This window comes from Sebastes umbrosus, chromosome 3 (genome assembly GCF_015220745.1).
Source record: "Sebastes umbrosus isolate fSebUmb1 chromosome 3, fSebUmb1.pri, whole genome shotgun sequence".
In the NCBI taxonomy this organism is placed as follows: Eukaryota; Metazoa; Chordata; class Actinopteri; order Perciformes; family Sebastidae; genus Sebastes; species Sebastes umbrosus.
The window spans coordinates 17962173-17988571 of NC_051271.1; the positions used below are offsets into that span (position 1 = coordinate 17962173).

General features: G+C 41.2%; 1 protein-coding gene across 1 annotated transcript; it reads left to right on the forward strand.

Moving 5' to 3' along the window:
- The first annotated feature begins 6460 nt into the window (after positions 1-6460).
- LOC119485358 (protein ELFN1-like) lies at positions 6461-25340 on the forward strand. Its single transcript, XM_037764902.1, is given in 7 exon segments — positions 6461-6742; positions 10896-11625; positions 11710-11863; positions 14161-14327; positions 18400-20114; positions 20117-20186; positions 20188-25340. Coding segments are annotated over 6 exon segments (2751 nt in total). The 5' UTR covers positions 6461-6742; positions 10896-11335; the 3' UTR covers positions 20543-25340.
- Positions 25341-26399: the final 1059 nt, after the last annotated feature.

Sequence of the window (26399 nt, forward strand, 5' to 3'; positions counted from 1 at the left end):
AGAGTGTTTGGTCAGCTATGTGAAGTATAGTATGTAGTATATATATTATTATTCCAGCACATTTGATTCTCCATACCTACAGGCCACATTTAATTTAAATTTGACCATAAAAAGCACAACAACAATGATAACAAAAATAATAATTCTGACATATTTCCATTCTAGCCCTGGCTCTCATTTTCTCGACTCTCTTTCATGTAGCTCTGACTCTTTCCACCACCGCTTCCTATCTTTTCTCTGTCCCCGTTCACTTCTTTTCCCTTTCTCCTCTCTGAATACTAAACGCATTATGTAACCATACATTGCTTCGCTACAGAGGATCATCCATGACATCTCACATGTTCACTTCCCTCTGCAGGGGAGTGACAAGTGGAGCACCGCAGGGCCGATGGAAGAGATTTATATCAGCGGTGTCTATTATTCTGGCATAACCGCCACAGCGCAAAGACAGAGATAGACAGACAGACAGACAGTTAGAGACTCCGCTTCAGAAAAAAGACAGAGACAGATGAGACAAAGATGGTATACCGTGATGAAAAAAAAATAAGGAGCTTGTATGAATAGCAGTGTTATTTTCCACATTTTGTCCCAGTTGCCATCCACTACAACACAGCAATGAATCTCTCTCTCTCTCTCTCTCTCTCTCTCTCTCTCTCTCTCTCTCTCTGTCAACACCACAGGCTGGGTAGCAGGCAGTGGAATATTTCTATAATAGAAATGTCCGTCACGCTCCGTGTTTCCATATCTCTTATAGAAACGTCCATCACGCCGAGTCTGGACGTCAGCTCAACCCCCAAAACTCCGACACCCCTCAACCCCCCCCCCGCCTCCTTTAAAACCCCAGAGGCGGAGGAGAGGGGGGAGGAAAGACGTAGGCTTTCGCTCCCCATCAGGGATGTGTGATGTTGTGTGATGTTGCAGCCTTATTTCCGTAAAAGTCAATCACTCTGATAGAGGGGGGCGGGGGGTTGTAAAACGGACGAGTGAGGATGGGTGAGACTGGGAGTCAAAACAAATTACGTTCTCGTGAGTGTCTTTGAATCGTGCAGACGGCAGACAGACGCACACATTCGCTCCGTGTCTCGTCGTGAGAGGTGTAATCGTACTTCCCTCGGAGCGAGCTGTTTTTTTATCTCTTTCACTCCGCGTACCTCCTCTCTATCCTTTTTCTTTCCTCTTCACTTCACTTCACTTCACTTCTTGCTCTGTAATCTAATCTAATCCACTTTAATCGATTGCACAAATCTTATGTGTCATTTATGCCCTGTAAAGTACGCCTGTGTTTGCATGTGTGAGTGCATATACACCAGGGGGCGAGTAGTTTTGTACTGCCCAGAACAGTCAGTGTAATATGGTTTGATGTGAAGTCCCAAGACACCGAGAAAAGATTTATTCTTCGCAAGCTCGTCCACAGTTTGACATCTTCGTGTCCTGGGGAATCAATAAACTTCATAGTTAAAAGGCAAAGGGAACTCTTCTTTTTTTTTTGTAAAATCTATATTTAACCTGGTTAAACCTTCTGAGATCCAAAATCTGCAAGGGAAACCTCAACAACAAGACGGAAGCATACTGTAGATGAAGTTTTAAATAAATAATACAGAGAGGAGAAGGTTCTGGGGAAAGACAGAAAGACAGACAGACAGACAGACAGACAGACAGACAGAGGCCTAGCAACCAAAAAAAAAAACAACTTAGAGCAATGACAACTCCCGTGGATTCATCTCGCACAGCTCCGACGAAATGCTTTGAACTCCGGCAGAGAAATGAGTTTCTGAATTTACAAGCTTTTAAGCAGACAAATTTACACGATGAACTCAAAGCATCACAAAGACTGTCTAGCACATCTCTGTCAGGGCTTGAGGCAACAAAGGGAAACACTGTACGCTACTTACGTCCGTATATTGGTGTTACATAAATACCTAAATTATTTGGGAGCAATCCTAAAATAACTTTATAAATCAACATACAGCATTAGGAGAAGCTGCGTATGACAGCGTTAGCAGAGCAGCTGGAGAGAGTTTCAAAGTAAAATCGAGAACTTCGCAATTAGAAGCAGGACATTGTGCATCATTTTCTATTTTTCAAGAGAGGATAAAACCGGTTTTGGACATGCAGTATTTGTGGGAACAGTGTCTGAGCCTGTAGAGCCTATACAAACTATAGGGCTGTCAAAGTTAACGCGATAATAACTCATAATTCATTTTAACGCCACTAATTTCTTTAATGCATTAACACAATCGATCTTTCAGAGGTTGTAGCGGGCTCTGTTTTAAAGCTAGAGTAAAGAAAAACCTAATCCATTGGTACCAACCATGACATACTAGCGTGTCGCGAAGGAGGTTGAATAACACCTGAGAATTTTTCCCTTGAAATGTAAATGAGAATGTAGTTTAGATGTATGGGTACGTATTTTTGTAGGACACAGGGTTGCTCTTTACTACATTAAACATTTGAAAGACCCATCATGCTATTAAGTCTGTATTCCACACAGAAGGTTGAAAAATGCTGAAAAAAAAACATGTCTTGTTTTGTAGACACAGTGTTTTTTTATCCCTGTTAGCGCTAACCATGATGATAAAACATTGCATTTTCTGTGGATGCTTCACAACAAAAAACACACATGCATTTTGCCAGTTGAAACACCAGCAGAGGGAAATGTTGGGTTTGCATTAACATCATCGTTTCACCTGAATTCAGCATTCAAATGGCAGGCTAGCGTAAATACTTTGACTGGCTATTTTTAATGATTATAACTTTAATGTACAGATAACAAACCAGCATTCTGATGCCACGTTTTAACAAATATAATCACATCTTCCACCATTTGGTAGCGGCCAGTAAACAGGAGAAGCTGCTTTTATCTTCATCATTAGAGTATTCTCAAAGGACTCCCGCTTACATGCAAATACAGTATGGATTTACCGTAAATCCAAACACACACACACACACACTCGTACATTATACTGCATATGGGCATCATTTGTTTTCCTGCTTTTCCTTCACCTTCATCATCATATTTCTCTTGATGGCTTCTCGCAGTTTTGTTGGGTGCTGCTGATTTCCCCACTGGTTTGGAATACTATATAATGACAGACTGTGTGACGCCCCACTGTGCTGTGTGTTTCTCTGAGTGTGTATTTCTGGTTATTTGTCCATGTATGTGCATATATTAATAGTGTGCCTGTTATTAATGTGCTCGTATTTCTGCCTCGCTCACAACGTGTCCAGTATAACCCATCTTCTAACTGCGTTTCATCAGTCACATGAGGAAAAAAGGGGACGGTGGGGTGTTGGGATGGGATGCGTTTGTGTGTGTGTGTGTGTGTGTAGTTGGTATTTATCACAATGTGAGGACAACATCAACAATCTATTATAGTGTGAAAGGATAATTGTGGGTTTTATATTCATAGTTTTGGCCATCATTCCACTAATAATAACATTTTACACTCCAAGTTGTTGAGATCTGGTAACACAGCGGCAAGAAACCCGTCCAATCATGCAGGTTTAAAACAAACCTCTGAAATCTGAGGCAAAAAGTAAAATTATGAACCAAACAGTTCATTAAGAACATCTACCAGAGACTTCCCGGTTCAACTTTGACCTTGTGTAATTACTGTAGTTGAGCACAAACACAGTTTTACTGTCCAGTGAGGGATAATTACGGATATTTCTGGAGCGCTCACATAAAGTTTTAACTCCAAATGAAATTGATTAAATAATCTTATTAAACAGTTTACTGGCTTGTTTACAACCTGTCTGATCGTCTGACTGCTCGTTTCTTTGAACTGTTGTAGTAATGTTACAGAGGGATAGATAAGAAGATCGATACCACTCTCATGTCTGTACGTTAAATATGAAGCTAAAGTAAAGAGACTTTTGCTACATCACCGTTTTGCATGGAGGCTCCATACACAACGTCAAGGTAGAGGAGGAGAAAAAAAGTTATATCTCAAATATATAACGTAACACTATCAGCTCTTTGTTCAAGACACAAGACAGGCAGACAAGGAGGAAAATAAATCTTTCACTGCTACTTTAACTTGCTTACTGTACCAATTTGGCGTTCTCTCTTCCAAATAATCCATCCTTGTAACCATCCAATCACAAAATGAAATCACACACTTTAGGATCCTCCCTACCCCGGACATATGCTCCAATATTAATGGTTTGCAAGAGTGGCGTTTAACAATGTAACAGGAAGCACAACAGAAGCAAACCTCACCAGTCATACTGTAAGCAACAGAAGAGATGTCGTCTGATTAATCGTCTATCGGATTCATACCACTGTTTCTCAGTCAGGAACCCCCACAGAAATAAACAACAGCTTAGAGAGTGTGTACCTCAACTAAAGCTGCACAATCCTCTAATTTTGGTATGTCAATAAAAGAACATCTTAATAGGCAAATCAGCATCTGAATCAACATCAAATTACATCATTAGCAAAGACTGAATCCAGATTTTATTCATTCAAGAAAGAGCAGTAGCAAAAAACCTTCAGGATCTGCACTAAAATGTAAAACCTTTTGGCCCATGTCTTAACCTTAGAGCAGATGACACTAAAATCTGTTAAAAACCTTCATTAAACAAATAGGACTGAAAAAGTAGTTTTCTTGGCAGTGAAAGAAAAGCTTTAACCTTCCTCAACAGGATACAACATCTTTGCTGTGTTTGCTAAAGCTCGACTCTCCTCTCTGACTCATAGTGTGGATCTTGTCGTTGTTGGATACTTCTATGACACAGAGAGGGCTGAGAGGAGAATCGAGCATTGAAATACAACAAAATAATGCTTTCTGTTGTGGAAGCTTAAAAGTTTGAAGTCTGTTTTGATTTTGAATATTTTTGTTAACTTGCCTCATTTGCTGCTGTTCATTTCTCTGTGACGAGCTGCTGGCTCGCTGAGATTATGATCAATGAGTGTATGAAGACATTCAGTCATGAAGGTTTTGCGACGTCTAGATTCATTAAATCAAACACTGGACTGATTTTTGTCCTGTTAGCAGCAAGTTTGGCTGCTTTGACTACGTGTGTGTGTGTGTTTATGTAGATGTCCTGAATAAAACAGGGGTTGAAACACACTCCTGTAGAGAGGCTCGGTGTCCTCAGCACTGTGTGGTGTAACACTTTATAATAACTATCATTTATACTGTGTAAGTATAAATGTGGTAAATTGATAGTTGATTAAACTTAGTTAATAGTTATTTTAATGTTAACAAACAATTAAATGATAATTAATAATGTTTACTAGTTATTAATAATGCTATAATTTCTGTTATTTTAACAGTTTATTGTTGCACACATTATAACATTTTATTACACGGTTGTGTTGAATACTCGATTTCGATTGGTCAATCACGGCGTTCTGCGGTCTGTAATTTCTCTATAATAGACCGTTGCTATGGGCGCAGCTCTGATGTCGGACTCTGGCGGACCATTTTTGTGTTAAAATATTGATTTCTTAGGTAAGTAGCCGTGTAATATGTGGGATAATGTACAGCTAGCGGGTGCAGCATCGCCCTGTCGGGGATTCTTTCACAACAATGACCGTACATTATCCCTTAATTATACTGCATATATAAGTATTTGTTAATGATTACAACATTATTTATAAACCTTTAAGTCATTCTTTGTAATACATCTATAAATATTAAATAGATAGATATTTGTAACAATGTATTAATGGTTAATAATAGATTTGTAAATATCTATAAACATTATTTGGATGGCTATTATAAAGTTGCAACTGGTGATTATAATACCTTATTAAATGGTTAATAAATACTTTGTGAAGCATCTATAAATATTGTTTAGATAGTTCATAATTGTTTTTTGGTCGATCTGTCTATGTAATGTTTATAGATGTTTACCAACAATTTCTTAAAGGTTTAAAAAATAAAAATTATGAATGGATACTTAATATAGTATACAAAATGTTATAATGTGTGCAACAATAAACTGTTACTAAATACTTTATAAATGTAATCAGAATGTAATTGTTATTTTTATCTCTTATCAGCTATGATACAATATAGAATTTATATACTAATTATTTCCTATTAAACAAACTAATGATAGAATAACAGAAATGACATCATTACTAATAATTAGTAAACATTATTAATGATAATTTAATTTGTTGTTAACAGTAAACTATTAACTAAGTTTAACTATCAATTGACCATTTATAAATGATGGATATTATAAAGTGTTACCCCAGGTTTTTTTCCCCGATACATATTTCTTTCCATACACCTACACAATATATTCTGAAACCGCCGCGGCCATGACAACATAAACGTCACCCGTCCAGTAAAGCAAGGTTAGAGTCCACCTCAGTCTCCCTCCATATGAGGGTTTGTACCCTATAAATCTTTGAGTGTGACACGACTGGATAGCGAGACGGTCATGATGCTGAGTGCTGGAATATTCCACACGGTTGTTGTCAGCAGCGGCGCGCGTGCGTGTGTGTGTGTGTGCGTGTGTGTGTGTGTGTGTGTGTGTACGCACAGAGAGCGTGAGCGGGGGAAGGCGATGAATGATGCAAAATGTAAAAGAGGCCGACAGACTCTTAACAGTTCCTCCTGCGTATATCACGTTAGCTACTACAAGTGTATTTACTATAAAAAGAGGTCAAGTGCAAACCAGTAACTGCTACAGTATCTATTTCTGCTCTCTGCCGCCCTGCGCTGCCGCTCCGTCTTCTGGCCCTTCAGCCGACATCACTTTACCTCGCTACAAAAAAGAGGTCAGGCAGAAATCAGCCGTCTCTGCATGTTAACCAAACTGTTTGGTCTCCCCGCCTGCTCTGCATCCTCGCTATACACCCCCATGTCCTCAACAGTTTGTTTACCCGAGCTTAACCCTTGGTCAGCAGAATGGACGTTTCCTGTGCATATGTGCGTCTGTTTGTTTGTTTGTGTGTAGCTGGCAGCAGTTCCTACCCTTTCTCTGGTGGCCTAACTGGGTAGTTTGTCTCATGCTATGTGGGAGGAAGTCTCACCATCAATTATAGATTGTGCTGACTGGGTGGAAAAGCCTTTTTGCTTTTGCGTACACACCCACAAACGCTCACAGCGTACATTTGTGACGTTGATATAGAGAGCCGAGATGACGTCAGAACTCACGGGAAGGAAACCTCTCTCAAAATCTCGCTGACATTTGCACAAATCCAGCACTACAACATAACTCTGCTCAATATGTTGTGTGATTCTCTCCATCTGTCTAGGCAGGGATACATTCTTAACACAAGAAATACTGATGTCTTTATAATATTTATATAATATAATAAATATTATCTATATAATATCTATTTAATAATATATAATATATAAAATAATATGTTCTTAGCTACCAGGTCGACAGACTCAGGCCAGTCGAGTGACAAGCTATGAGAATAAACAAGGAGGGCCCTATGTCACAAATTGTTGCTGCAATATGATACAAAGTAATACCAGGACCATGATCATCAATATCAATATTTTTTATTATTTAAAGTGTCTACTGTATTACCGTGTAGAGGAGAGGCTTGCGTCATGATTTACGAGGTAAATTTATCATTAAAAGGTTTCCGAATACATTTTCATTACCACCAAATGAATTGCAAAACAGTAAGCATTTATCTTTACTTTTCTTCGTTAATAACCCGATCACATGCACGTTAAAAAACACAGGACAGTTTTAATGGTAAACAGTAGAAATGTTATAAGCTTTGAATACCCAAAGGTCAGAAGGTAGCACACACACACAGATCTTCAGGACAAAGTAGACTCATCTCAATTTCACCAATCACCTGCCAACTCCTGTATACAAAAGACATGTCTTCCTTTTCCCTTCATGAACTGATGAAGGCCACCAGGCCGAAACGACCAGAATAAATTGGTGAAATTGAGATGAATCTATTTTATCCTAAAGATCTGTGTGAGTGCTACATTTTTACCTTTGGGTATTCAACGCTGGAGCTTTATGAACTTAGGTTTAGCACCACAAACATACTGTGAAGGCACATCCTCTTAAAGACCTAACTAATAGAAATGTTATATTTACTGTATGATGTGTACAACAGCAGAAGAAGTGCAAAGATACCATGCACTGAGAGAGTTCATGTGTCTAGAATGTGATCAAACATGAGATGGGTCCCTTTAGATTTTGGTATCAGTCCAACTGACGCTCGTATCGATACTCAAACAAGTATCTTTAAAGGTGCTCTATACGATATTCAGAGCATTAATATAACGGATATACCAGAATCTCGGTAGATCAGCTGGTGATAGTCAGCCACGGACATCACACCGTATGGAAAATAATTAAATCCAGACAAATAAATTAACCCAATAATGGCTTCTATCGGACTACAGCATAGTAGTAGAGTTCGCGGTTCCCCGTTTCAATCCCAACCGCTGCAGCTTCCTCGCCCGCCATTTTCACAAGTTTGAAATAGGTTGGTGGGCATTTCCCTTCCACTATGTAGCAAAGATGGCGACCATTGAGGGTAAATGGTAAATGGATTTGCATTTATATAGCACCTTTCTAGTACGGATGCCCCCTGGGCGCCTCCCTTGGGAGGTGTTCCAGGCACGACCAGCTGGGAGGAGACCATGGGGAAGACCCAGGACTAGGTGGAGAGATTATATCGCTACTCTGGCCTGGGAACGCCTCGGGATCCCCCAGTCAGAGCTGGTTAATGTGGCCCGATGGATGGATGGATGGATAGCACCTTTCTAGTCTTCCGACCACTCAAAGCGCTTTACACTACATGTCAACATTAACCCATTCCCACTCACATTCAAACTGGTACAGCCTTCGGGGCCAATTTGGGGTTCAGTATCTTGCCCAAGGACACTTCGACATGTGGACTGGAGGAGCCGGGGATCGAACCACCGACCTTCTGATTAGTGGACGACGCACTCTACTTCTGAGGCGTTTTGACCGTTTTGAGTACAACATCCGGGTACTTCTACATCCTTACTTCTCAGTGTGAACGCACTTACGCACTCAAAATAGCAAAGTGTAAGTACAGAAGTACGCAAATTGAGACACAGCACCAGTGTGTGTTCCCCACTAGCAAGCTAATCGCCGCCGCTAGTCTGCGCTCATATGTCCTAACCTACGGCGTTGTCGCAAAAGTGCAATGCCCACCCTCCAGTTCCCCTTCAGGTTAACACTGTGTTAGCGCTGTTAGCACTGTTAGCTGATGGCTCAGCCGTCGACATCTTGAGAGCCGTTTGGAGGCAATCCCTCAATCATACATATACTCTGAATTTGGAATTCAGCACCTTTAGGTACTCTGTTACTTTATGTCTCAAGCTGCCCACCCCCTTCATGGACGACTGAAATATCTCAACTACTTTTGAAATTTTGTACTCACATTCATGTTCCCCTCAGGACAAATTGTAATTACTTTTGGTGAACCCTTAACTGTTCCCCTAACACCATCATCAGGCCAAAATTATAATTTGTCAAATCCTTTGGTTTATGACCAACTATCTACAAAACTAATGACATTTTTTATCACCCTCAGCTGAACTCCGTTTAGTGCGAATTAGCAAATGTCAGCATGCAAAATGAGATTGTGAACATTATACATGAAAAACATCAGCGCAGAGCTGCTGGCATGGCTGTAGAGTCGTTGTCTTGTTCAGACAGCAGAGATTACAGCAGAGAAGCTGGAAAGATAACAGAAGAGAGCGCTGGTCAACATCGTGGATAATGGAGCAAGTTGTAATGTACACTACATCATCATTATCTTAGAATATGCGTAGTAAAGAAAGAGAGACCGATCAAAAGAGAGGCTCTATTGTGAGATAAGAACGAGTCACAGAAGCTAGTGGATCAGCAGCTAACCGGGATGCGACATCAGGACTTTTTTTTCTCTACAAGGACACAAAAAAAGTTCAGAGCAGCTTTTGTCCTGCTCTCAAAAAGCTTTCAGATTAGAGGTGACACGCTAGCACCTCTCTGCCTCGCTGTTCATCTGTAATCAATAAGGAGGGAACTGCAGCCAAAGGATGCTTGAGAGGAAGGCCGGACCTTTTGCTCTTTCCCACTTCTTCTTCCCCTCCATAATGTCACATCCTGTTTGTTACTCTTACAGCAGAGAAAAAAAGGCTCTCAAAGAGAAGAGGGAGCCACTATTCTAGCAAATTCCCCAGACAGAGAGCCACTCTACATCCCTCTCTCTTCCCAGCCTCGTCTTTTTCTCACCGAATCGCTGCCTCTTTCTCTCCTTACGGCCTTATCCCTCCCCTCTACCTCACTCTTTTGCTCCATCGCTCCCCTCCTCCCAAACATCTTTCCTCACCACCCACTTCTTCATCCTCCTCCTCACCACTCCACAGCTCTTTGCAAGCCTTTTTCTTTCCCCCGCCTCCCTCTGTTCCTCCTGTTCCATCAGACATCAGCTGTTTTTCCCAGGAAGTGTTATATTTAGAGCAGATTAATTAATTAGATACAGTATCAGAGTAAGGGCCATTCTTAGCCCAGGTATATCAAGGCCCTGAGGCTAATAGCGAGGCAGATAATGTCTGTGTGTGTGTTCGTGTGTGTGTTTGTGTGTGTACATACAGTACAGCAGCAACAAGCTGTGAGCATTTTTAAGATTTGGAGGTGCTTATTGTGTGTCGGCACCAATGTGCGCTAATTGGACTTGTCAAGAAAGGTCTTTAGAGTGTAGGAAATGAGCGTGCACGCATAAATTTGTGTATGTTTGTGTGGGAGTGTGCGTGCCAGACGGTTATATAAGAAGAAATAACTACCTCTATCTCATCATGCTGGTAACAGGGTTGTGTTTGTTGGTATAAACCACTGTGTTTCATTAGCGATGCGTTTCTAACACCCTCCTCCCGTCTCTCTCTCTCTCTCTCTCTCTCTCTCTCTCTCTCTCTCGCTTTCTCTCCCTCCAGGGACGGGTTCTCACACCAAGCACAGAGCAGCGAGCGATGAGGAAGAAAGAAAAGAGGTGCTTGTCCAATCAGAGATGCAGATGGCCACAGAAGACATGAGCACCAGCCAATCTGGCACCAGGACGACTTCCTCTTGCCAATTTATACATAACAAATCAAATGCGACCCCCTAATTGAACAATTGATACAGTTTACCTAGACACACATACTGCCAATGAAGTGATACGTCCCACTCCTGTGCTCATTTCTACTTTGATAAATCCTTAATTCCTAACGCGAGTTTTACGTATACGATTACAAGACAAGCTAAACATTTTACAATGCTGTGACTACACTTCAAGCAGTATAGACACAAATCTGACAAAAAAAGGCAACACCAAGTCACCAAACAAGCCCTCACTCCCTTTCAAATGGCGCCAGCCTGCATGAATAAATGTTAGATGGCAAGCATCTCTGCTCGGCTTTCTCCAATGGATATTGTGACGACATCCCAAATGGCCCAGAGGACAGGACAGGGAGGGCCGAGACATAAAGTGACTGGAGGTTCTTCATCAGTGGTCCTGTCCACAGCCAGCTCCTTCCTCTGTTGGCTCGCCCTGCTGTCAATAATGCGGTTGCCAATGGTAACAGCTGACTGCTGGCTTATCGAAGGCGAGAAGGGCTTTGTGTGGCTGGCTATCTGCAGTATGAACCAGCCGCCTTATGAGGCCATCCCCTCCCACATTAACAGGTAAGGAAACGATAAAAAGAGTTTTTGTTGATATTATTTTGCCTCTTTGTCAAACATCTGCAGCCTTCACTTTTCTCTCAACAGCACTATTGTGGATCTGAGGCTGAATGAGAACAAGATACGGTCGGTCCATTATTCTTCACTCAGTCGCTTCGGCAACCTCACCTATCTGAACCTCACCAAGAATGATATCAGCTATGTGGAAGACGGAGCGTTCTCAGCACAATTCAACCTGCAGGTGAGCAAAGACATATTGTACATTTATACACGTGTTGATGGTTGCACTTCTTAATGCACATACACACAATGGAGGAAGGTGCATTTACCAAGTACTGCGTGTTTGGTCCATTTTGAGGTATTTAGGTATGTTGAGATGACGATGAAGATATTTTACTCCTCTACTACACTACATTTCAGGGGGAACGCCCATGTCTATAATGCGTTATAAGCATACTTATAATCTGCTTATAGCACTATATAATCATAGTTATAAGCACTCATACATACTCATAATGCTTTATAACCATAATCATAACACATTATAAAGCATTTTATAAGGATCAAGTATCATAATACTTCACTTATATGCTGGTCACTGACTGACATGTCTTTGCAAGGATCATAGTGTAATATAATTTTCATAGTTGTAATACATGAGAATATTTTTACAATGAGTTATGATCACTGTTATAATTAGAGCTGCAACGATCATTCGAATTAGTTGTCAATTATCAAATTATTCGCCAACTATTTTGATAATCGGTTGTGTGATTTTTTTTAAGAAAAACAATTCAAAATTCTCTGATTCCAGCTTCTTAAATGTTCCTTCTTTAAAGAACAATGTGTAGCATTTAGGGGGATTTATTGGTATGGTATAATGGAATATTAATAAGTATGTTTTCTTTAGTGTACAATCACCTGAAAATGAGAATCCTTGTGTTTTCGTTAGATTAGAATGAGTCGTTTATATCTACATGGGGAGCGGGTCCTCTTCACAGAGCCAGTCGCCATGTTTCTACTACGGTTGTAACGGTACACTGGTATTAAGGTATTTAAGGGTTGTTGTACCTGATGATACTACTACTACTACTAATAATAATAATAATAATAATAATAATAATAATAGTGTAATATCGTATATTGTGAAATTTTCACAATATACAGTATTACGAAGGTTATCGTACCGTATAAATCTCATACCGTTACAACCCATGTTTCTACAGTAGCCCAGATGGACAAACCAATCACTGGCTCTACAGAGGGCCTTTCACGTTTTTGCGTCGGCCACCCTAGTTCTTCTACACGCTTGGCAAACGGGAGAATTTTCAGTTGGTTGCAATCTGCAACCTCACCGCTAGATGTTGCCAAATCCTACACACTGCACCTTTAAGTAAAGTGAAAAAAAATTATTAAATCTATGCAAGAACAACACACACACACGAAATGTCAGTGAGTGACCAGTAATTAAGAAGTATTATGATACTTAACCTTTAAAGTCACTATAAAATGCCTTATAATGTGTTATGATTATTGTTATAAAGCATTATGAACATGTAGGAGTGCTTATAATTATACAGTGCTATAAACAGATTATACATATGTTTATAATGCATTGTAGACATAGGAGTCATAGAAAGTGCTACCAATGTTTATATTTATTTGAGAAGTATAGTGTTGGATAATGTTACAGTATAGTTAAAGTTGTACACACAAAAGTTTTGATCGGCATAAAATATGATCCATTTACAGTTTAAGCAGAGAGGCTCGCCGATGCCTCAACAACAACTACATCAGCAATGGTATTACGTCATGTACTGTGTATTTGTCGGGGATTCCTCCCGGTGAAGGATCTTGTAGTGTGTGACTTCCTGTCTCCGGTCAGTCATGTAGTGTGAAAACCACGACAAAATCTGTCAAGTAAATTGGTATCAATTTATGCAAATTCATAATCTTGTTCACTTACCCTTTAATAAAATATTTAGTCTGAGCTTTATTTAGTCAGTTCTTATACGGCTTTATGTTAAGACAACATTTAAGATTTGAGAACGTGGTTTCTTTTGGTAAATAAGAAAATACTCAGAATAATGGATGAAGGACATTTAACTGTAATCAAGGGGATTATTTTCACACTGTGGTACTGCTACTTTAACTTGAGTTAAGGATCTACATTTTTTTCAGTACTATGCACACAGATGGACACACAGGCACACAAGAAAGACAACACTCGCTCATTATGGTTTCCAGAAACATTCAGGCAAAAGCGTTTTCACCAAACTGAACTGAACGCAGCCATAATGAGCTGGCATGCTCACACATCTACCCCAGCTGCTGGAGCTGTGCCAGGAGGTAAAATGTGAACAAGAGAGATCTTAGTAAATTGAGCACAGCATAGAGGCTTAGATCACCATGTGAAACATGAATTGTACTGAACCGTCGTCTGTTTGTTCTGCATGTTTCCAGCTTGTAGTGTGTGATGCTTGGCGCTGGCCAGCTCTTCAGAGATTAGAATAATCCCACTTGTCTTTGTCTCTCCAGGTTCTCCAGATGGGTTTTAACAAGTTGAGGAACCTGACAGAGGGAATGCTGCGTGGACTGGGCAAGCTGCAATATCTCTACCTGCAAGCCAACCTCATCGAGACTGTTACACCCAACACCTTCTGGGAATGCCCCAACATAGAGAATATAGACCTCTCCATGAACAGGTATCGACCTGCGTCCAAGTATGTGTGTCTAATGAGAGAGAAAACATGCTGTGGTAGCAATGAAACAATTAGTTGATTAATCAATTAGATAAATCCGAGAAAAAAAGTCACAGCACTTTTAATAATTGATTAATCATTGAAGTCACTTAGTTGCTATCGATAACGTTGATAACTTTCAGCCACTGGATGTCACACTCTCCCTCCCCCGTTCCATTGCATTCACTTCACAACAAGTGGTTGCCAGTTCATTACACAACCTGCATATTTTATTGTCAAGTGGAGTGGAACTCAGACAGACAGTCGTGTCAAGTGATGAACCTTTCGTGGAAGAGTAATGAAGTTATTCTGCAACATGCAGCCATAGGCCTACATAAGCTATATATTTAGGTTACCTTGTTCGGTGGTGTTTCAAGATTCATGTAACGTCATCTATTGTTATCTTCGGATATGACTATCTAGTTTTAGGTAACGTTTAGTTTGTCGTCTAAGCAGTGGTGTAGTGCAAGGAATATGCTAGGGTTAGGCGCAAGGTCTGAAATCAGCACCACCACCCGCCAAATGTTGGTAATTGGTTGGCAATGGCGGATGAAATCGTCAGGCCATCCGCCACTTTGGAAGGCAGGGAAAACACTAGGGATGGGAATAGAGAATCGGTTCCTGTTGAGAACTGGTTCCTAGTTGGCTGATTCCTTGACATCTCGTGCCTCCGTGACAATCAATTCCTTTAGTAACGTTACCTGTTAGCAGCACGGTCCATTACATTACATTATGAGGCTCTGTTCAGTAAAAATGAGTATTGGGCGAAGGTAAATTTTAACTTTATCATGATGTGAAATGTAGTGTTTGGCAAAAAACTTGAATAAATACAGATGTTTGAAAGAAACGACAATATAAAATACATAATAGAGAGGGAATTAGGACCTGTTGAACTTCTTTCTGTTTAACACAAGCTCTAAACAGCTTTTAATACATCATTAAAACTACTAATTCCAAGATATATATTAAATAGCAAATATTTAAATAATCATAATCATTTGAATTGTGTATTTTTATGCAGATATATTTATTTTGACCGATGTTTGTCATTTTATTTTGCTAATTAAATGGTCTGCCTCCGAAGAACGAGAGCCGCTCAGCCGCTACTCAGCGGGCAGAGAGAGAGGCTATATATCTACAGACTATCAGACTAGACTCAGGAAGTGCATTATTATCATACTGTCGGTGATGCGTCTGTGTTTTTGTTCTGGTGCTTTGCACAGAGCTGACACCCACCCACGCAATCGCTCTCATCCCCAGCTCTGAAGATCGGTGTCGGCGGTACAGAGGTCCCCGGGGACCGCTGGTAGACAATAACCTTATATTTTTATGTTAATAATATGTACCTAAATACAAAAATATGTAGGATATTACTACTGACATTCCTGCAATATTACATTGCAACATCTGCTTTATTCCCATGTGTTTACTACGTGTTTATTTGCATATTGAGCAGGGAAGTGAGATCCGATCATAAGTTGTCACTCAGGGCCAGAGATACAGCGGGGGAATTTCTTTAATAGGTAGTCAGACTCTTTAGCATCCCTTGAATGCAGCACGACAACCGAGCGCGTCGCATGGCGATAAAGTTTTGACATTTAAACATATTTCAGTAAAACAAAGTTTAGTCTGTTAGCAGTGTGAGGATTAAAGCAACAAAAAAAAGTGATTTATTATAGTAAAATGTAATCTGAGAACCGCTTTAAGAGTTGTATTGCTGCTCTAAAACTACAGCTATTTATATAGGACTCTGGTTTAGAAGAGTCAGACAACAAATAGAAGTTTTTTTTTTTAAATGTCCGTCTGTCTTGTTGCTGCTGGTTTCTTTTTCTGTGTATTTGTCTTTTAAACAGTGACAACACATTAGTTAAACGGTGACAACACATTAGTTAAGACTGTAAGGACTATGGCTGTTGGTAGATGTTGTTGGTATTGTTTGAATATGCCGAATTGTAATATTATGGGTTATGGTTGTTTGGACGATTAAGCTAAGACAGCATTATGTGCCAACGTCAGTCGTTGCTTGTTGCCACAGTAAATATTCACGTATTCTGCATCCTGATAATGACACCGCCGTCAGTGCGGCCAGGTATGGCAGAGGCCTTTTATCGCTGAGCACTTGGGATTGGTACAGGAGGGAAAGCTGTTTCACACCAAGTACGGATTTTCGTCCCAAAAATTTGCATGGAAATTTATAAAAACTGATTTTGTGGGTTCTTACGAATGCCATAACATTAAGACCACTGACAGGTGACGTGAATAACATTGATTATCTCGTTAGAATGGCACCTGGCAGTGGGGGGGATATATTAGGCAGCAAGTGAACATTTAGGAACTTTGAACTTTGTGTTGGAATCATAAAAAATCGTCAAGCGTAAGGATGTGAGCGACTTTGACAAGGGCCAAATTGTGATGGCTAGACGACTGAGCCAGAGCATCTCAAAAACTGCAGCTGTTGTGGGATGTTCCTGGTCTGCAGTGGTCAGGACCTACCAAAAGTGGTCCAAGGAAGGAAAACCGGTGAACTGGCGACAGGGTCACACCCAAGGTTCACTGATGCACGTGGGGAGCGAAGGCTGGCCTGTGTTGTCCGATCCAATAGAAGAGCTACTGTAGCTCAAATTGCTGAAAAAGTTAATGCTGGTTCCGATAGAAAGGTGTCAGAACACACAGTGCATCGCAGTCTGTTGCATAGAGGGCTGAGTAGCCGCAGACTGGTCAGGGTGTCCATGCTGTGATAATGTTATGGTGTACAGGGAGAAAAACAAGGGAGAAAACAAGTTTAAACATTTATAGATAGGAGAATATGGTAAATTTCTTAAACACGGCAAAAACATCAATGTGAAATATCAGGCTTGGTGTCAACCCATAATCAAAGATCAAGGGCGGCTTTCTAAATTCACCAATTTGCACTGATATTTTGTAGACTTACCGGGAAAAAAAGTATTGCAGAAGATGCAGAGATACATTTTTTCCTCACTGACAATATCCTCAGTAAACTATGATGCAATGCTGCAACAAACCATTTTTTCTCAGCAGGAATAACTGTCTTGTTTTACTATCGGTACTGTAACTGCTATTGATCTTTTGACTTAAATGTAAAAGCAACAGCAGAATGGAAGAAGTTGAACTGCTCTTTGGGGCTTGTTGAATGGTATTTTGGAAAATGTTTAAGGCAAGAAACTGAAGTACAAGAAGTAACAAGTTCATTTAAAAGGGAATCCGGCAGATTTTACACATCAAAGTCTGTTTACAGCTCTTGAGGAATACTACTGCATATGTGGGAGAAGTTCACAAAATATGAAGCCAAAGTTTGATCAGTTGCCTCCTGTGATGTCATACGAGGGGTCTGAAGACTACAAGTTTGACTGTGAAGTACGACCGAACACTGAATAACATGTTAGGCGACCAAAATGTTACAATTAACTTTCATGAACTGAAAACAAACTGTGAAAGGGTTAAAGTTGTAAGACAAAAACACGGACAACACCCAGACCGGACAATGCCGTGGTAGCGGGATGGGAACATAATTTACTAAATGAACATCATGCTGTATTGAAGAAGACTTGAAACTAGCGATTGAGACCATAAACTCTTGTTTACAATGTTTACTGAGGTAACAAATCAAGTGAGAAGTAGGGTCATTTTCTCATAGACTTCTATACAATCAGACTTCTGTTTGCAACCAGTGGAGTCGCCCCCTGCTGGCTATTAGAAAGAATGCAAGTTTAAGACTCTTCAGCCTTGGCTTCACTTTTCAGACCCAAAGGTTGCCCGCTAAGAATAACATATCCAAATCTCTGACTGAACTGCTGGCGATTGAGTTGCATTGTGGGTAATGTAGGAGCCAGGTTTTGACGAGAGAGTAACATACTTGGATTTTTACACTTTTATCCATCATGAGTCCGACAGCGTTGCAGACATGCAATGCTAAATCGGTGTCAACACTTTTTGAAATTGATTGTTGACAGATTGATTCAGCTATGTGAATGAAATTTCGCTTTAAATTCATGATTTTCCCTTTGTCCCTTTTCAGGATCCAGGTGCTGGATGGCAGTTTGTTCTCTGGACTCTCTAAGCTGACCACGTGTGAACTTTACACCAACCCCTTCAACTGCTCTTGTGAGCTACTGGGTTTCCTGCGCTGGCTCTCAGCCTTCCCCAACAGGACCTGTGAGAGGATGGTGTGTGACTCGCCTCAAGGATTCTTTGGCTACAACCTCCTGAGCCAGAACCCACGCATGCCTACCCAACGCAACGCATTGCACGTGCTCAGTCTTGTATGCACGGACGATGGCAGTAGCGTGACATCCTTCTACATGATTGGCACGGCCGATTCCACCACCTTGCCACCAGATTTTGCCTCTCCCTGCGGTTTGGACGATTGTTCTTCCGGGACTCCTCCTGATGAGGTAATCAGCTTAAGTCCCATTTTCTCTGACACCAATCCGGTCATGATGCTAAAGCAGGTGCTAGATTCAAGCGCTGTGATTACGGTTCAGATTCCTTATCCGTACAGGAAAATGTACATCCTGGTGCTTTACAACAACAGCTTCTTCACAGATATCCAGAATCTGAAAAGTAAAAGAGAAGATATTGAGCTCAAGAACTTAAAACCCAATACCATCTACACGTACTGTGTGGCTTCTATACGAAACTCCCTGCGCTTCAACCACACCTGTCTGACCATCTCCACTGGCCACCAGGGGCCTGGAAGGATAGCCAATGAGTCGTCAGCCACCCACTATATTATGACTATCTTGGGCTGTTTGTTTGGCATGTTACTCTTCCTTGGTCTAGTTGTCCACTGCCTGAGGAAGAAAAGGATCATGCAGGAGAAGGAGAGGAAGATGAGCAGGATCCAAAGGACTCTGATAGAGCTCAAGTATGGTGGGGAAGGAGATATAGAGGGAGGGAGTGGAGGATCTGTTTCCCAGAAGCTTGGTGCTGGGGACAGTCTGTCCAGAATGCCCTACCTTCCTCAAGGTGGTGAGATTGATCCATACAAGCTGCAGGAGGTGATAGAAACACCTGTGCACAAGCCTGCTAAACTTAACTACATGGAGGTGAGAGGGTCTGGCATTGAAAGGGAGAGAGAACGAGAACGGGAGCGAGAAAGAGACATGTCGCCACAAGCAAATCCCCAGGGCTCAGTAGCTGAGATCTCAACCATCGCTAAAGAAGTTGATAAAGTTAACCAGATCATCAACAACTGTATAGATGCTCTCAAATCCGAGTCTACCTCCTTTCAACAGGGGATGAAATCCCCTTCTTCTGCCGGCGGAGGGGCTGTTTCTACGGCAGAGCCGCAGCTGGTGCTTCTCTCTGAACAAGGGGAGAGAGAAAGAGGAGGCGAGTTCCTCTCACCGGTGTACAAGGGAGGAAGAGGAGGAAGAGAAGAGAGGGGGAGAAGCTATCATCATTCTCTGCAGCGACACCACAGCATGGAGGCACCTCCGACCTCCAAAAGGCCCAGCACCTCCTCTTCTCCTGGTTCTGCCCGGAGCCCTCGCTCATTCCGCTCGGAGGGAGGCTACCACTCGTCAGAGACCCGCTACATCGAGAGGACCTCACCCGGAGAGAGGGGAGAGAGAGGAGAGAGGGCAGAGAGGGGAGAGAGGGGAGAGAGGGGAGAAAGGGGAGAAAGAGGAGGAGGAGAGGCCATTCGTACAGTCACCCCGGCAGCGGCTATCTTACGAGCTGAAGCACAGAGAATCCGCCAATACAATGAACACCGTCACTCCTACCCCGGCTCCCAGCAGCACCTCCAGGAGATGCAGCACCACCCCCAGATCATGCAGGAGCTCCACCACCACCCAGGGGTCCGTAAGCCCTCCATGTTGGACCCAATCACCCTCAGCAGGCAGGCCAAGCAGCGGGAGCTGGCCTACTCCCAGCTCTCGCCACACTACCCGCTCTCGCCCCAGTACCACAACCTCAGCTACTGCTCCAGCCCGGAGGAAGACGAGGAGGACGAAGGGCTCCTGTGCACCCCGACCCTGGGGCTGTGGGAGAGGTTCAAGCTGCACCGCAAGAGGCACCGGCAGGCGTCCATGGAGGACGAAGGATACGTGGCAGCCGGACACGCGCTGAGGCGAAAGGTTCAGTTCGCCAAGGATGAGGATCTTCACGACATACTGGACTACTGGAAGGGTGTGTCCGCCCAGCAGAAGACCTGATTCCACATCTGGAGAGCCCCAAACACTTTGAAGATGGAAAATAACAACACTGCACCCACAACATATTGATACAGATACACAGAAATGACCTGTAAATACACACAAACACACACAACTTACAGGATCTACGCACATACATCTATACACACACACACTTTACACAAACCAAGCCTTTGCTTCTGAGAACATGAAGGAGGACCAAACTAATATATTATATTGAACAACAAAAATCATAACTTATAGAGAGACTGAGTTACTTTTTGTAATGTAATAAACATTATAGCTCAGACTTATGTAGCTATTTGTACTAAGTTTTGAATGAAGAAAAAAAAATAAACATTAAGAGCAGAAACCTTAAATGTTGCCGGGCAACCCATCCTGAGCCTGGCTTTTAATCCGCCTTGAGACTGACATTCATCCAACCTGACCACGGCAGATTAACCTCACCGATTATTAGTATTATTATTATTACCGCGGTGGATTGATCAAGATTTTGCTTTGCTGGAGAGGTTGTTTTTGCATCGCGCCCTGCGATGCTGCTTTGAAAAAAAAGACATTTTGCCGTGATTTGGGAGATTTAAAACATCAAAATGACAAATTCTGGATGGGTCGCCAGGCAACAGTAATATTCAACTGTGCTGAGAATGAGTAGGAGTATAATGTGCCAAATCAACCAAGGGGGGATAGTAGAGCCCTACTGTGTACCAACTTCTCCTCGCCACTGTTTTTATATACAGAATTTAAAAAACCTAGAATGATATGTTATTACTATTAATTATTCTTATTACATTACTGGTCTTCTTATTATTCCTATGCTCCACATCATTAATATTCTATTATTTGAATATGGCATGGCTCTGTCGTGTGACTGTGTTTTGACTGTTTTGAACCTCTCAGCTGAGAAGTGCACACCAACAGAGACAAACAGTACGATGGACGAGACGTTTGAGTTCTTCTTTTCTACCAGGAGGAATGTGCTCTCCGCTGAGCCCAAAACAAGCCCGTCTTTTCTCTTGGTGAACCCCCGCTACACCCGCTCCTCATCCTCCTAAAGAGGGAACGCTGTACAGATGAGAGAGAGAAGTTCTATATTTGCAACAGAGGTGACTGTTTTGTTTGTACAACATGGGTTTTGAAATCTTTCAGACTTTTCAGAAACCAGAATCCCAAGTTAGTTACCTACCTGCTCACTTACAATGGTACGTTTTTGATTTTGAGAATCGAACTAAAAATTCTAATCTTCAAATGAATGTCTTTTAATTCCCACAGGGGAAACATATCTGCACTGTTCAAAATCAAAAAACGACTCTTAGGAAAAGACTTAAAACTCTCAGCTTCCTTCCCGATACACTGTAGCTCCACTGTGTTTTATCAACAATTCATTTTTTTGTTCCTCCTCCCATCTCCCAGGTTTTTACTTGTTATTTTTTCCTCTGGTTCCACTGTGGTGCCATTGTGCCAATTTGATAAATCACAAAGAAGTATTTGAAATGATTTTTAAATACTATTTACAGACCTCGTCTCCACCTTCACATCGACATACATCAGTTTGCCAGAGCAACAACAATTTGCACAAAACGATCCACTCCCATTGGCTCACTGCTCCCCTTCTATCCTCCAATCATTTCTAAGACCAAAGTACTGTGGTAGTAAATTGACCCTTATAGCCCCTGACCCGGCCCCAGCTATTTACCCACCATCACCCTTACAGGAACAACTCTAGCACATGCACACACAACCACAACCACACACAGATGAATGTATTCTTTGAGAAATTGATACTGTAAAGCAGCTGGATTTCCTGTTTCTGATGTACGAGCTGTAATCAAACAGTGTCTGATAGAAATGTTTCTCCAGATGGCCACTTATGTTTCAGAATTGGACATAAATAAGGAGTATTTGGATTTCTGAAAAAAGAAAACTAAATCTGACCACTCAGGGCAGATTCTCATGGACGACTTTCCTCAAACCAGTTTGTGTCACTAATTGACCCTTCGCTAAGCCCCGCCCACCGCTGTTACTCCGTCAAGCTGTCAGAGCTAACGTTACCATAGAGCCCACACGGTCACCAACTGCACTCCCTGCATAGAGATTATCTAATGTTTGGAAAAAGTGATTTCAGAGAGAAGCAGACAGAAGGGTCTACAATATACGTTTGGAGGACATATCAGGATATCAAACTGATTCAGCAGCGGAAAAAGTGTAAAAGTGTAAAAGTAAACCATTGCATCAGCTGGCAATCGAGACAGAACACAATGAAATTAAGGAACAACACTGTTCCTGTAAAGCTGGCAGGTTTAGGTATTCACGGTTACAATCATCACAAACCAAAAGCAGCATGTGTATACCTTCAGTATACATCAGACCGGCAATATGTCATCCAGAGTTGGTGACCCCTTTTGGGGGAAACCAATCCGAGTCCCTCATTGACGGTAACAGCATAAAGAGAAGAAGTTAAAACATGTCTCCATCTTCTACTTTAAACAAACCGGTAATAGTAATAACGTTGCTGTGTAGTTGGTTGCACCAACAATAAATTCAAAAACGCTGATCTCAGATTTGTTCCCCTGACGTGTCCTAAAAAAAGATATAATAGAGGGGCTTTATGGCTCCGAGCTATAGACCAGACCAGATTTGCGTCATCAAACAGTTGTCTATTAAAAGGTTGGTTATTTACAGACAACACTTAGCCGAACGTGATTCAATCAAATATGTATAGAAGTCTGGATGAACAACATCCGGCCACTGTGTTGGACGAGGGAAGACTGAAGAGACATGGAGGCGATCAACCTTAATTTATTAAGGTGTTGCGAACGCTCAGGTTCAGGCAAGGTCGCAAAATAATTATTAGACATGTATGAAACAAACGTTTGTATAACAAGAGATGAAGGCATACGAATTTGTCAAAATTACAATCCAAACACACGTCAAATTGCATTGAAGTCTGTGAGATTTTCAGTTTTACTTTCCCCCAAAATGGAGCGCGGCCTTGACTTTTTGCAGAGTACCCGTATGTGCCGGTCTGATGTATACCTTCAGTAGCTAGTGTAGCATAGTGCTAATACTAGTTAATGAACGTACTCTGCTAATGTTAGCTCCTCAGTTTTTTATTTAGAAACGTATATCTCCTTCCAGCCTCTCCAGGTAACGAGTTATCACCATTACACAACGTTTAACCATGACGAGCTCAAAATCCACAAAGAGCCAGCCTGAAAATGAAGTAAATGTGAAACGATTGCATGAGAGTCTATGGAGCAGAGCCGTAGAGTTGTCGGACCCTGGTCAGAGCTGGCCGATGCTACGCTATGATTGGCCAGTCTGCGTTTGAGGGGCGGGACTTAGCGACGTGTCAACTGAACCAAATATTGCCAACAAGAAGCCCAAATTTGCCACTGCAGACGTCTATTGAAGTAATAGCAACGGGGTTTTGCCTTATCAAAGGTTTTCAACTGAAAAAAGTTCCTGATATTAGAAGTGTTGTAGTAAAAATGTGATAAGTATCACTAGCTTGGTGAAAAGAGACTACATGTATATCTGCAATATCTGCAGGGAGGCTTAAAGAGGAGTAAAATGTGATAAAAAAATATTTATACTGCTGTTTAATCTATACAGAACTGTGCTAGAACAACTCATTGAAGAGGACTGTAAACCAGGGATGGAGTCAAGAACATTTCAATTCAGCGGATTTTGAATTTAACAAGCTTGTTGTATTCACAGTATTGACAAACAATTTGTAATTACAAATTTAATCTGACTGAAACGCTTTTTTGAATTGAAACAGAATTGACTCCAACCTTGAAACGCTGAAAACTACACAATGGAAAACAACAGAGCTGGCAGAAAATGAAAAGTTCATTGGTGAATGGAAACACTGTATAAAATCTTTTTTCTCTGCTATAATGAGTTCAGAATGCTCAAGTCATTAAGCCCAGTTAAAGCCATAATCGCGGGTTAGTGACATCACCACAGCTGTTTGTAGCACTGCAAAAGCACATTCATTAGTGTGGTTAAAAAAAGGCCGTTTCTTTCTCTCCTCATAATGCAGCAGCTGTAACAGGAGTCCTCCGCCGCCGCTGCAGCAGCAAACAATCCAGCTCTGATCCAAAAGGAAACTGACGAGCCGTGGTTGTTTCTGCATTACACGTCCCAGATTGTGGCTTTAACTTAACAACAGCCTTAAAACATTCGATTTTCTTTAATCTTTTTAACTGAAGCATTGCTTTGAAAATCGAAGAATTTCCTGGTTTCTTAACTTATACTTTCCTGACTGCAATTTTATAATTGCTTGATTCTTAAGCCTCACTTGAGCATTCTTTGAGTAACAGTAATATTAATGTAGCGATGTATTAAAGTACTGTTTTTGTTTTTTTTCCCGTTCTGTTTATGAACGAATAATGGCCTGAATTTATCACGTGTCAGAGAGTAGCAGAGCTCGTCTGGAATCAGACAACAACAAGCTGGCGGTCGAGGGGACCAGTCGGCAGTGAACCTAATCAGCGCTGCTATTCTTTGAAGCGTGATGAAGAGAAACTGTGTTTTTGAAACAACAATGCCTAGAAAGTGGAAATAAATAGAGGTCCTACTGACAACAGACAGAAACAACAATGGAGCATGATGCAAGGAAATCCTCAGTGGAGGCTTGTGTTACATTCTGCTAGTGAATGACTCAGGAGCGAGAGAGCAAGAGAGACAGAGAGAGAGAACGCTCTGCCATAGGATCTCTCTGAGGCTTTCTTTCTTTATTTTTCTTGTCAAAAAATTAAAATGAGCACAATAAAATAGCCTTTCTTTCACTGTCTCCTTTCCTGGAGAAACCATACGTATGCCAGAAGTTTTAAACACACTCAGGAGTTTCACATTTCAATGACGTTTCATTGGTTGCTTTTGCTTGAGTAAATGCTTAAAGAGTTAGTTTATCCATATAACAAGCAGGTATCTGGTGGTATCCAGCAATGGACAGTTTTGGTGCAATTTGTTAAGGTTTTAAGATATCCATCTCTAGGGGTGGGAATCACAGAGTAACTCACGATTAGGGGTGTCACAATTAGCTTAGACTGTAGATTTTAAGGTCGATTTAAACATGCCATTGTTAGACTATGGAGTCTTGATTGGTAAAGATCAACAGATCATTGGTTTTAAGCTCTGACAACTGTCATGTTCATTTACTAATTCCTCAAAAAAATAGGCTACATGGTGTCAAACGTGACATTTTTTGGAGTATACCACACTGAGGTCATATGGTCAAATTTAGATAATTTATTTAGTTTGGAACAACTAAGTTATTTCACCAGTTAATTGGGAACAAACTGTAAAACAACAAAAAGAAGATCCACTGAATGGCAGGAGGGTAATTTACACCAACAGCTAGAGTTTCTCCTAGTTTATGAAGTACACCTGAATGCACCATGCAGTCTGTGTGCTTCACCGTACAAAGCGATGTAGACACGCAATCGATTTTAAGAGAAGATAACGCGACTGCGGATGGAATCACCAAACAGTTTGCTGAAGGCTGTTTTCTTTGGTTGCTGCAGTCTCTAAATCTTCTGTAGCCTACAAACTATAGTTTTTCTGTCAACGACGCATTCATTATTTACATAAGCAAGAGGATTAAAGTGTTGTTGTTTTTTTCCTTCGGATACAATGATGGCACACGTGTCCATGTCCACGTGTGGCATCATTCTAATGTGAAATAGCCAATAAACTGGCAAAAGGCCGAACTGCCAGAAAGCTGAAAAGATCTGGGGTTAAAATGTTTAAAGGAAGGATACAACTATGCCTCATTAAAATCTTTCTTATCTAATATCTTCTTCAAACAACTGTATTTATTCAAGTTTCTCACTAGATTTTAAAAGATTAC